This window comes from Erithacus rubecula (genome assembly GCF_903797595.1).
Source record: "Erithacus rubecula genome assembly, chromosome: 3".
NCBI classification, from domain to species: Eukaryota; Metazoa; Chordata; class Aves; order Passeriformes; family Muscicapidae; genus Erithacus; species Erithacus rubecula.
Genome location: NC_136689.1, coordinates 2,346,866 through 2,359,973, shown reverse-complemented (window position 1 = coordinate 2,359,973; position 13,108 = coordinate 2,346,866). Strand labels below are relative to the sequence as shown.

Here is a 13,108-nt window from a genome sequence, read left to right as displayed (position 1 = left end):
TTTCATTTTTCTTTTCTGCCAGCAGCTATTTGGAAGATTCATCTTTAATTAGCTTGGGAATTGTCTGCATGAATTTCTGCAGAACTAGGCAGAAGGTGTTTATTTCTTTTCCGTTCATTTTTCACACATTTGATTGTTTCAAAGATTTTTGTTCCTGTTTTTTTTTTTTTTTTTAAGCTACTTTGTGACAGCCAGTCACCTTGGATTTGTTTTTCTTCTGAAATATTTCATTATTCTTCTGATGTGATTGTCCTCTAAGGAGCTTATTCTGTAACTTCCTAAATCCTTCAAATGAAACCAGGACAAGACTCTGGTTCCTTTACTTGAATTCTTTTTCCTTCCAAACCTGTTTTAGTTTCTCCACAGCTGCATTTTGGTCTAGATGAATCAGCCAGATAGGATTTGTGATACCAGAATTTTCCTACCACTTTGAGGCAATTATTTTGCAAGGTTTGTATTTGTTCTTCTTTTAAATTATTATTGATTATCACTCCTGTTAATAGCACTATGACATCACAGAATCACAGAATTGTTAAAGTTGCAAAAGACCTTTAATCTCATTGATTCCAGCCACCAGCCCAGCACCACCCCCACGTTCACCACTAAACCATGTCCCTAAGTGCCACATCCATGTATTTTTTTTAACAATTCCAGGGATAGTGACACCATCACTGAAACTCCACTGCCTCTTCCAGTGCTTTACAATCCTTTCTGTGAAAAAACTCATCCTAATATCCAATCTGAACATCCCCTGGCACAATTTGAGGCTGTTTCCTCTCACCCTGTCAGGCACCCACCTTCCTTCTAGTCCTGGGTAAACTCCTAGTTGTGGTACCCATGGGGAGGAGCTGTAAGGATACAGATCCTAAAATTTCAGCTCTCAAATGGAGGAAAATAAGAAAAGATGGGGTTCTCCATGGGGCTGTTTTGCTGCATGTGTCCATCACAACTTGTGCTCAGCCTTTGGCTGCTGTGAAGGATCAGTTTCAGCTCTATCAATGTGCAAACACAAGGGATTTCTTTTGGAATAGTCACATTTATTTTTAAATAAACCACTGGTGTGGGCATCAGGAGATTTTTGCTCTAAAAATCTTTTTCCTGCTGCCAGTACAATTGTGTCTCTATCAAAATATCATTATTAACAACGTTAAAATAAATATGTATTTTTCCTCAGTCAGAAGCTCTCTTTGAGCCAAACACACCTGAGATCTCCTTAGCAATGTAAAATAATCTTAAAAAAAAAAAAAAGTCTGAACATTAAAAATAAGAGAAACAGCAAAAATATAAAACCTTTCCCTAAAAAACAGTATTTGTGAGGACATTGTGATCTGTGATTGAGGATGAGGAGCTCAAAAGGCTGGAGATGACCACACAAAGCATCTCCTGTCCATCTCCCCCTTTTTCACCCTACAACTTCCATGACTCCTCCCTTCCTGAGACTCAGCTCCTGTCTTCTCATCACTCTAAAGTCACAGTGGAGGCAAAGAACTAAGAATATTTGCTTTATTATGACTTCCAAAGTGCTTCTGCTGCTCTCATCATCTTTTCTTTTAACTGCCTCATCCCAATAACCCTCTCCACTCAGGAACTCATCAAATTCTGTCAGGTCTGTCCTGTACCACTTGACTTTAACCCTTCCTTCTCCTCTCCAAGGAACACTGTGCTCACAGACACCTTAGGCTGGTAAATACTTTGTAGACCCTTTTCCCTGGGGAATGTCATCTTAGTCCCCACTTTCTGCCTCTGCTGTTTGCTGGAGAGGTCCAGCAGTTGAAAAAATGGGGAAAAAACATGGAGAAAAAGTAAAAAGAATGTATGATATATTTGTCCTGTCTCCTGAGACTGGAATAACTAATTTTTTTGTGCTTCTCAGTCTTCCCCAGCTCCTTACAAGGAGCTTGTGAGCACCTTCAAGTTCCCTGAGGTTTTCCAGATACTCTCCCCTCTTTCCCGCTTATCCAAAAAATCTCCAATCACAGACGCAATGTCCTGGGCAGTGTCCAGATGCCACATCTCTGATAAGCATCTCCCCAGCCCTCCTTGCCCCAGCAGCCCCTGGAAAGAGGATCAATCCCTCCAGGTCACATCTTTGTCAGGCGCAGCACGTTGAGGCGCACGGGGAGGAACGTGGCGCCGGAGGCGTACTGGATCTCCCGCAGCACATCTTCCCACTTCTTCTGCTCCTCATCATACCTGGGGAGAGACAGGCACTCAAGGGTGAGCAAAAGGCCTCCTCTCCCTCCCTCAGCTGCTCTCCATAGTGGTGAGAGATCTGGTGCATCCCTCAGGAGTTATTTGGCCACAAGGATTCACATGGGGAATTTCTAGCGTGCTCTGGTTTGGGGGATTTGGTTTTGGATATCAACGTGGTCTTGCAGAAGAGGGGATATTTTCCTTCAGGGAGTTGGGTTGATCTCACCAAGGTGGAACATCCATGGTGAAGGACAGCAGGATCCTGCTGAGGGTGCCAGAGCACCGAGGTGGGGGACAGGAGCAGTCAACGCTGCATTAGCAGCTGTCACTAAGAGCTTTCTGCCCACTGCTCTTGCATGTAAGACTATCTGCTTCCCAATGCAGCCTCTCTGCTTCCCAGCCCAGCCTCTCAGCTTTCTAACCCAGACTCTGTTCCCAGCCCGAGCACTGGCTGTTCCCAGGGAGAGGAAGCATTGCACAGATGCTCCTTCACACCAAAGGGGAGGCTGGAACCAGCTGCAGGCAAAATGTCAATGCAGAACAAAGCCAAAGGAGCAAGTTTTCCCTGGTCTGTTGCTGCGTGAGGCTGGGAGAGATCACTGAAGTACCAACTTGCCCTCCAGCACAGCACACAGCAAATTTTCCAGACACCCTGTGCTGAGCCTGCAGCCTCGTGCTGTGGTGACAGCCTTCATCTCACACTGACAGCATAAAAACAGACAGAAAGGATCCATTTCATTGCTAACAACCCCCCCACATCCCCTGGACAGCCCTGGGGAAGGTTGTCACCTCCAAACGTCGTTGAGCTCCGTCGGCACCAGCTCCCCTGACTCTGTCTCCACGGTGGCAAAGCCCCCGAGCAGGTAGAGCACCCCAGACAGGCTGACCAGGCTGGCAGAGCTGCGCTCCTGGGGGAACTCAGGGAAGGTGTCCCACCTGCCACAGAGAGAGGGGACAAGTTAGAGCATCCTGCCACCCCCCAAACACTGAGGATGGCTTGAAATCAGGATTCAACAGCTGAACTTGCTAGTGACAGATCCAGTTGTGCAGCTCTGGGTGGGATGGGACCATAGCCTGGTTCCCATCATCATTGAACAACTTTGTTTTGCTTTGAATACAGGGACCAGCATGTCCCAGTGCTGGGGCTGCAGCTGCAAGAGCCACCCAAACTCAGTGGGTTTGTTGTGATGGGTGAAGCTGCCAGGGAACACAAGGACACCACACTGGGTGAAACCACTTTAAGGATGAGCCTGAGATGATCTACAGCCTAAACACAGGGATTTTGGGGATGCCCAGCTCTCTGAGGAACCATAAAACCCTAGAATGGCTTGGGTTGGAAGGGACCTTAAGGATTATCCATTTCTAACTCCCCTGCCATGGGCATATAAATTGTAGGAACTGGCATCAGGAGTCACAAACTCCAGAATGGCTGGAAGTTGCTGAATGCACACCTGCACCTACTCCTTGTGTATTCCCACAATCACTGGGTTGGAAGATCCCTTCAAGATCGAGTCCAGCCCAGCCTTAAAACCTCAACTAAACCATGGCACCCAGTGCCACATCCACTCTTTTCTTAAACACATTCAGGGATGGTGACTCTACCACCTCCCCAGGCAGACCATTCCAGCACCTTATCACTCTTTCTGTAAAAAACTTTTTCCTAACATCCAACCCAATTTTCCCTTGATTTAGTTTGAGACTGTAACCACAGCTCAGGACATACTTGTTGGTGGCAATGTCATAGACCTCCACAGTGTTGGTCAGACCAGAGTCAGTCACTCCAGCTGCCACGTAGATCTTGTCCCTGTGCACGGTGGCTCCGAACAGGGAGCGGGCAGTTTTCATGGGAGCCATCTCCTTCCACTCAAACTTGGCTGGGTTGTAGACACACATCTTCTTCAGGCACTTCCTGGAGAAAAATGAGGAGGAAAAGGAGTCTCAGTCACCTGCCAAGGGGTGGGTTTGCACTGCAGGGGTTTGGGGATGTCTGCTGGGAAGGAGTTGGGGTGTCCAGGGTGGATTTTGAGTGGAGGGATGCACTCCTCTGTTGGGTGTGCACCCAAGGATGTCCATGCTGGAGTCACTATTTGTGTGTAACACCTCCCCTCCTGCTGTGCCCACTTTGGACAGGAGTCCTGAGAGCTCAGCTGGGTGCTCACACAGCTGGATACAGCTCCAGGTGTTTTAGTGCTCCTGATCCACCGTGATGCTGCAAAATACCCTCAGTGATGATCCTGTCCCAGTGGGCAGTGTGAGGTGGGAATGTGTGCATGTTCACACCTTCCAGACCAAAACCCTTTCTGAGCAGGACCAATCCTTGCTGGACTGTGGAATGTTTGCTCTGCAAAGTCACATTGGCAAGGCAGCCACTGTGATACACCTGAGAGAGGCTTTTCCTGCTGAGCTTGTCTCCTACAAGAGGGCAGGATGATGAGGTTTGTCCTTCCTGTTGCAAATACACATCTGGATTTGACTACAGTGGTCACTCTGCTCTACAAGTCCAAGACAGGGACCCTAAAAGTGAAGGGGCTTTTTGTTCTTCAGTGCCTCTCCCAATCTGTTTGACTTTTTTTTTTTTTTTTTTTTTTTTTTTGTGAGCAAAGGACATCACAGAATGGTTTGGTTTGGAAAGATCTTTAAAAATCATCTCATTCCAACCCCCACGGGCAGGGCCACCTTCCAGTTAACCAGTTTCCCTTAAAGCCTCCTCCAGGGATGGGGCAATACATTCTGTAAGGAATATATTCCTGTAAGGACACTGCCACCTTCCTGATGTTCGTCTTGGCCTCCTAATGTTTTGGAAAGGGCTGCAGGCACAAAGGTGAGTGAAGAGGGAAGGATCCACATTTCCCATCCCATCCCATCCCATCCCATCCCATCCCATCCCATCCCATCCCATCCCATCCCATCCCATCCCATCCCATCCCATCCCATCCCATCCCATCCCATCCCATCCTCCTTAAACCAGGCTGAGGAGGGGGGATTCCCTCCTTGATTTTCTCTTGCTTTTTGACTTACTTGTCACCTCCTTTGCCCCCAATGACGTAGACAAGGTCCTTGTGTGACACCACTGCATGCCCATAGACTGCATAGGGAAGGGGATCAGCCTCACCCCACTTGAAGGACCTGGGTCAGAAAAAATGGGAAGCAAAAGGATTTGTAGCTTGTTGTCCTAGAGAACATGGCATTTCCTAGCCCTAGAGGTGAGCATGGGGCTGGACTCAGTCTCAGAAACACAAGGTCTGCAATGAGACAGGCTCAGACTGTAAATGTTGTGATCCTAAAAGAGGGTGACAGCAAAATAAGCTGAATATTTATGCTAATATTCATTATTTTCTTGAGTTCTTCAGATGGGTATAAGGATCTATAATGACCCTTGAACCTCATTTTCTCCAAGCTGAGCCCCTTCAGTTCTTTCAGCTGTTCCTGGTGCTCCAGCCCCTTCCCCAGCTCTGTACCCTTCCTGGGGCTCACTCCAGCCCCTCAATGTCCTTCTTGTCATGAGGGGCCCAAAACTGGACACAGGATTTGAGGTGCAGCCTCACAGTGCCCAGCACAAAGAAAGAAACATTTCCCTGGTCCTGCTGATCCTGATCCAGGATGCCACTGGTCCTCTTGGCCACCTGGGCACATGGCTGGCTCGTGTTCAGCCACTGTCCATCAGAATAACATCAACCAAATAAAACCAGAGATAAAGGGGTGCTGATCACATCTCTACCAGCTTCAAACTGATACCAAGCCACCCCCTGAACTCTTAGTGTGGGCAGACAAATTCTTTCTCAGAGTGTGCAGGGGCAGATAAATGCCCTGCTCTGTGGGAATGGAACTGGTTTCAAATCTCTGCCTATAAAACAGACTTGGATCACACACATCTAAATATAGACCAAGCAAAGGCTTGTTGATGCCTGCTGCTCTGTCTCTCTGGGGCAGAGAGCAGCAGGCTTTGGAAGTTTCTGTCTCCTGAGAGAAGAACAGGATGATGTCTTTTAATAAAGCTCATGAGCTAGCATGGGTCAGAGCCCATTGTCCAAAAATAATCAGATATTAAGCCTGATATCAATCAGCAGGAGCCATTCTGTGACACATCTGAAAATTTTAGAAACAAGCTTTTCTGTTCAAACCTCTTTTGGCGAGACCACAGTGACTGTCAATGAACCTTGAATCAATGATCAGGAGCAGAAGGTTTAACAGAAGAAAAAACTCCTCTGTACATGTCTCACATCTACTAATATCAGTCCCAGCTAACAAAATATCCCCATGAAATCTTCCCTCTCCAGGAGGCTCCACAAAGGGAGCAGCTGGAGTGAGACAGCTCAGAGCCCCAGGGCACAGCTCCAGACAGTCCCAGCATCCACAGACAGAGTTCAAACCCTTCTCCCAAAGCTTTTGGAGAGCTGGAGGCAGCTCCAGCTCCTCCTCTGAGCCCCCTCCCACCCTCTGAGCACTCACAGCCGGTCGTAGCACAGCACTGAGTCCAAGGTCTTCTCTCCCTCCTTCAGTTCCTTGCCTCCAACCACAAAAATTGAGTTTTCTGCCTCCCCCAGGCCAAAGAGGCAGCGAGGGGAGGGCAGGGGGGGCATCCCCAGCCAGTCTGCATCCAGATGGTCGTACTGGAAGGGAACATATGGTCATTAGTGGGTGCCCTTTTGTTAGTCAGGGTCCAGGGGTGGAGGACTAAGTCTGCTCCCCTGTGCAGCCTGGTCAACCCAGCAGCACTCTGAAATGTTCCTGTGGCTGTGCCTTTGGCACAGGAGAGATCTGAGAGCAAACCAAGTCACATGTTGGATGGGAAACCTTTTTGTGACATGGCACAAGAGCAGAGATGGGTCTGCAGCAACATGCTCTGCTCTATTCAAAGCCTGGACTTCACAGAGTCACATCAAGCTTGGAAAACACCCCTGAGATAATTTGGTCCAACCTTTGACCAGCCACCTCCTTGTCAGTTCCAAGGCACTGAGTGCCACATCAGGTCATTTCTTGGACACCTCCAGGGGTGGTGACTCCACCACTTTCCTGGGCAGCCCATCTCAATGCCTGAACACCTTTAAGAAATAAAAACATTCTCCATGATGTCCAACCTGAACCTCCCCTGGTGCTGCTTGAGCCTTGTCCTCTCATCCTGTCACTGGTTGCCTGGAAGAAAAGGCCAACCCTACCTGGCTATACTCTCCTTTTAGGGAATTATAGAGTGATAAACTCTCTCCTGAGTCTCCTCTTCCAACCTGGAACTTGGAACAATCTTGGTCATCTTTAGGTGAAAGACTGCTGCACTTATAATGGATCATTCCTGGGACTGGAGGAATGGAAGCATTTCAATCCTAGAAATTTTCCTGAACCTTTTAATGCATAGAACACCTCACAGTATTTCATCCTCATATTTTCCTTCTCTGCCAAGTAACACAGGGTGCTGCCAGCAATGTTAAATAATAATAATTTACACAGGTAAAGGGTGCCAGACTTATCTGCTGCATCAAATCACTAAATCCTTGGACATCTGCAGCTCAAGGCATTGCCTCATCTCCCACCAGGAGAAAAAAAAAAAAAATCTTAGAGTGGAGACTGAGCACTGGGAACTGGGGAAAAAATGTAATGTATCTTGACAGAGGAGGGAGGGGTGTCTTGCAGCCAGTTTTGTGGGAGCAGGATGAAGCTGTGATGCAGCACTGCCTGGAGCATTGTTTGCCATGGGCTCAGGCCAAGGAGCTCCAGCCTGATGGGCTGGCTCCAAAGACTCAGCCTCAGCTGGGTGCCTGTGGTTTTTGTCTCTTTGTAAGCTGTGGTCCACACATGTGTTATTTATAGTGCAACCCTGAGCAGTTCAGTCATCAGGATAGTTCCTGCTTCTTGATGGATTCAGCATTGTTTTCCAGCCATAAATCTTGCAAGTGACAAAGAAAGGATGCCCTTTTCCACTCAAAATGTCAATGGAATCATTTTGCTCCTGACAAAATCTGCAAGGTCCCTGGGATTTATCAGCATTTTTATATCTTGGTGCCTGTCCTTAAATCTAAATTATCCCTGACCTAATGCTCCCAGCTTCTGCAGGGGGAATGTGAAATTTGGGAGGATAGAAAGAGTCAGAAGGTGTAAGGATCTGTGGCACAGTGGCTTATCATAAAGGTGCATATCTAGATATATTTGAGCTGATAAAAGGGCTCCAAACTTCTCTTGCTCATACAGTAACTGTGAGCTACACAACAACACTGATGTCATAAATTAAACATTTGCAAACTGATGGCACTCTCCAGTCCCAGGATTTGTCTGATTCTCCCAAGCACAAGTGACATGGTGTATGAAGAGACCCTTCTTGTGGGGAAGAGCTAAAAGTGGCCCCACGATGCTCAAGGCATTTGCTGCTGAGACAGTGGCAAACTGGGAGCTGGATAGAGAAATCCTGCTGTTTGCAGCTTAGAATCACAGAGTACTCTGGGGGGAAGGACCTCCAAAGGTTGTTCATCCAACCCACGTGTTCAAAAGGGCACAGATTTGGAGTCAGAGCAGTTTCCCAGGGCTTTGTGCAGTCAAATATTAAATGGCTCCAAGGATGTTGCCCCATTCCTGGAAGTGTTCAAAGTCAAGCTGGATGGAGCTCTGAGCAACCTGGTCTAAGTGGAAGGTGTCCCTGCTCATGGCAGGGGTTTGGAACTAGGTGATATTCAAGGTCCCTCTCAACCCAGGCCATTCTATGATTTTATGAAGGTTCTGTGACCTCTCTGGGCCCTGCTCCACCTCTGCTGGGAAGATTGATCTTCAGCCACAGGTTTGGGCTGAAGGCATCATCCTGCTCTTCCCAGGTAACTGATGGGGCTGGCCACACCTCTGCCATCATGGATTGTCCAGTGTGAAAGGCTGCATCCCAAACAGGACACTCCCAGCACTTCCTCAGCTTTCCCACTCCCTCCTGCTTTATAGGGCTGGGGTTTTTCCTCCTGGCTTCTCATTCCTGGGTTTCTCCTGGCCTGCACAACCCCCTGCCCCTTTCCAGGTGAGGACATGGTCCCTGCATGATGTGCAGCCCTACTGATGAGGGCAATGAGTCAAGGGAGGGATCAGGGCTCTGTGTCTCAGCTTGGCAGCCACTCTCATTTAATCCTTTCTGCCTGGAGATGTTATTGTTTTTCCCAGAAGATGTGAGCCTGGGACACGTTATTGTTCCTTCCCAGAAGATTTGAGCCATGGAGAGGAACAAAAAAAAAAAGAATTTCTGGGTATGGGAGGAAGAACAGAGGATTTACTGGATTCCTGGGGGTCAGCAGGAAGGGTAGGAGCCTTGTGTTAGCTGTCTACAGGGAAAGAAATCTGGGCTGCAGCCCAGCTGGGGCTCAGATTGCCTGCACAGCTCAATCCAGTCACAGCTTGGTCACTGCTGGGTTACAGCAGCCACTTCCCCTGAGGAGCATCCCCAAACACACCCCATGGTGGTTCCCCCCCCAGAGGCTGAGGCAGAGACTCTGAGCTGGACCAAACCCATCTCCAGGGGCAGGAGCAGCACCAGGAATGGGGCACGTGCTGGAGGCAGGGACATGTCCTGTGTCCTTGGGGTGTTTGCCCTGTGGCTGCAGCTGCTGCTCCTTTTTTGGTACCTGGCAGTGTCACCCTTGAGTTTTCCTGAGGTTCACAACCAGGGGAAGCAGAGCAGAACCTGGCTCTGATGACACAAACCTCCTAGTCTGTGAACCTTATGGCAGCCAGGGCTGGGCCAAATTCACTGTTCTAAACAATCCTCTCCTCAGGATTTGGATCAGGAAGGCTCATTCCTATTTTCTACTCCTTCAAACCTTCTTCCTCAACTACCACAACCACCCCTCAGAGGCATCTGGGAACTTAAGCTCCCACATCTGGGAACTTAAGCTGGGTGGAATTGACTGTGTAAGGGTGCAGAACATCTTAAGGCATCTGCCTTAAAAATAAAGGGCATGACAACAAATTTTATGGGCTGTGCATGGAAGCTAAAGCTTGGTGATGCTCCCAAGTGGTCAAAAAATAAAAGAAAGATGGAGGTAGTACCTGTAGAAAGTAGGAGCTCATGGGATCCTCTTTGCTGTCCTCGTTGTAGTAAAGTCCTCCAACAATGAAGATCTGATTCTCTTTGGTCACCAGACTGACGTGGTTCTTTGGGATTTGAGTAGACAGGGAGGCAAAATAGCACTCGTTGGCATTGGGGTCGTAGGCCACCGCCCCAGTGTCGCTCACCATGAAAATGAGGTCCTGCAGGAACATCCCAAAGCGCATGGTGTCATTCAAGATCCCAGGCAGAGCTTCCTCCTCTGTGTCCTCCCCCTCATCTACCGCTCCATTGACAACACTCTCCTTCGCTTGGTTCTCACTGTTCTTCCTCACTTTCTTCTTCTTCACCACAGTGAATTTGCCTTTCTGGGCGTCCTTCACCATCTGCAGCTTCTTGAGCAGCTCGGGGCTGGATTTGACCACGCTGTGCTTCTCCACGTGCTCCGTGATGTAGTCGTGGGGCATGAGGCGGAAGCGGACGCTCTCAAAGATGACAGGCAAGGCCTTCTGCCTGCTGTCCCTCTCCTTGGTGCCCACCCACTTCATCACCACTTCGAAGACGCTCTCCTCCTTCTCCACGTTGAGGGAGTCGCTGGAGATGATGGCGATCAGCTCGTCGGGGGAGAGCTGGTAGAACTCCTCGTCCCGTGAGACCAGAGTGAAGCGGTCACAGATGAAATCCCGGGCAGCCACGGCCAGCCTGGCACAGTCCAGCATCAGCCCCAGGCGGAAGATGGCCAGGCAGTTGCTGAGGCAGAGCCTCTTCTGCAGGAAGGACACGCACACGGTGAAGATGGAGGGGATCTGGAACATGTTGGCCACGGAGAAGATGTCCTGCACGTTCTGCTCGGTGAGCTCCAGCTCCGAGGTGTAGATGTAGTGCAGGATCTTGCCCATGACGTCGGGATCGACGTCTTCCAAGCTGACCTCCCTCTTCTTGCTCTCTTCCATGTCTGAGAGGAACATGGCACGGAAATAGGGGCTGCAGGCTGCCAGCACCAGCCGGTGGCAGGGAAACTCCTTCCCTTTCACTTTTAAAACACAGTCCAGAAACTTGTTGTGGTCCAACATGTCTTTGAGTCCGTCCTGGAGAAGGGTTTGCTGGTAGAGACGCAATTCTTCCACTTGATCAAGAGGCAAACCCATGGTGAGGAGTAACAGCTCGTTCTTCACCCCAATCCTTCTCTTACAGATAAATATTGGTGGCTATACCTGTACCTGAGTCAAGAAACTTGCTCAAAGCAGAGCTCACAGCCTCACAGGCTTCCAGACCTCGGGCACAGCGGGAATGTGAAACAGCTCCCAGCTGTCTGTGCACTTCAGCTTCCAGCTCGGGGCTTTATATATAGACACAGCACTGCAGAGCTTAAGGAATCCATAGTGCAGCATGTGTAAGCCGATCACCCTTTAATATGACACACTGGACAAGGAGGAAGGGAGGGGGCTGGGGGAACAGCTGTAATTCCAGCCTCATAATTCAGGAAGGGTCTGTCAGCTCGTGAGTCACCGTGGCAGGAGCAGGAGGTTTCGCTGCTGTGACACCACAGGGGACACGTGTGACCCACGGGCTTGGGTGAATCTGACAGCCCAATCTGCCTCTTGGGTCATGGCTGGCAAAGCTGGGACTTCCTCCTGATGGTACTAAATGGGCTGATCTGAAAGTGCTGGACCTTTGGCTGTGTTAAAAATAGACCATGAATCAAAGCTGGAAAGATGTGCTAAGGGAGAGTCTTGTGTGGGCTTTGTGGCATCCCCAGCTCCCACCCAGAGCTGCTTTGCTGCACAGGTTTGTCCTTTATTCTCCTCTAGAGTCACTTTTCAGGGGTCTGGAAAGGGGAAACAGAGCTGTTTATTTACAGCTCTCTATGGGATGTGAGATCTGTGCTGGAAGTTCCTTTCAAACTCTCACCAAAGCAGATTTGAGGACTGTGGGACAGGGGTGGCTCTTTTTCCCTGCAGTAGGTGGTGGGGTCACCATCCCTGGAGGTGTTAAGGAAGGACTGGACGTGGCACTCAGGGCTATGGTGTGATTCAATCATAGGTTGGAGTAAATCCCAGAGCCCTTTTCCAGCCTCACTAATTCTGTGACTCTGTCACACATGCAAATGGACCCCAGTGGTCTCTGGGCACCTTAGCACCAATAAATCCATCCTTTCCAATTCCTGGTGACAGAGAGAGTGTCTGAGGCAGGATAGAAGTAAAGGAAATACAATGGTGGGCTTCAACTCACAGATTAAGACATCTAAACACAAATATCTTATAGTAAATTAAGGGTCTCCTGCTCAGGCATTCTGGTTCATCACCCCCATGACAAATTCTAGAGCCACAGCAGGACAACCTGCCTGGCCTGGAGCCTCTCTGTGTCCTGCTTGCCTACCCATGGATGATTAGGAAATCCCCTGGGCCCCCAAATGGCCACTCCAGGTCCAGCTATTCCCACAGAGCTCACAAAGAAGCAAATTAGTTTTGACAGTCATGGGTGAGCAGAGTAGCTATAATTATTTATACCCATAGTAAAACTTGTGCATGAATTTGTTTTATCTCTTACTGTGGATCCTCTGGGCTGTCTGACACTCAGTGATGGCAGAGATTTAATTAACGATTTAATTAAGTCTATTAAAAAATATTATCCATTATTCTTGGTGCATTTAAAGCCATACAACCCCTTACCCTGGCAGGGATGTATTTATAAAAATTGTCTCTAGAGGTGGGAAGAGAGAGGGAGCTATACCAGTATGAATCCCTTCTGCACTGGTGTGGTTCCAGCAGCATCTGGGAAGTACCAATATAGCAGGGAAATCATCACAAGCTGTTTTCAGAGCTCACATAAGCTCTTCTGTGCTGCTCATCTGTGACAGGATCAAGCTCTGAGTGCTGATCTTTGAACTGGGTCGAACTTTGGGAATTT

At 48.7% G+C, this 13,108-nt stretch overlaps 1 protein-coding gene across 1 annotated transcript; it reads right to left on the bottom strand.

Moving 5' to 3' along the window:
* Positions 1–1,520: 1,520 nt before the first annotated feature.
* Positions 1,521–11,496, bottom strand: KLHL40 (kelch like family member 40). Its single transcript, XM_079301795.1, has 6 exons — positions 10,201–11,496; positions 6,643–6,803; positions 5,212–5,319; positions 3,917–4,102; positions 2,983–3,129; positions 1,521–2,193 (listed from the first exon to the last, which is right to left on the bottom strand). Exons 1-6 carry the CDS (start codon positions 11,344–11,346, stop codon positions 2,082–2,084), a joined length of 1,860 nt encoding a protein of 619 aa, XP_079157921.1. The 5' UTR covers positions 11,347–11,496; the 3' UTR covers positions 1,521–2,081.
* Between the last annotated feature and the right edge of the window lie 1,612 nt (positions 11,497–13,108).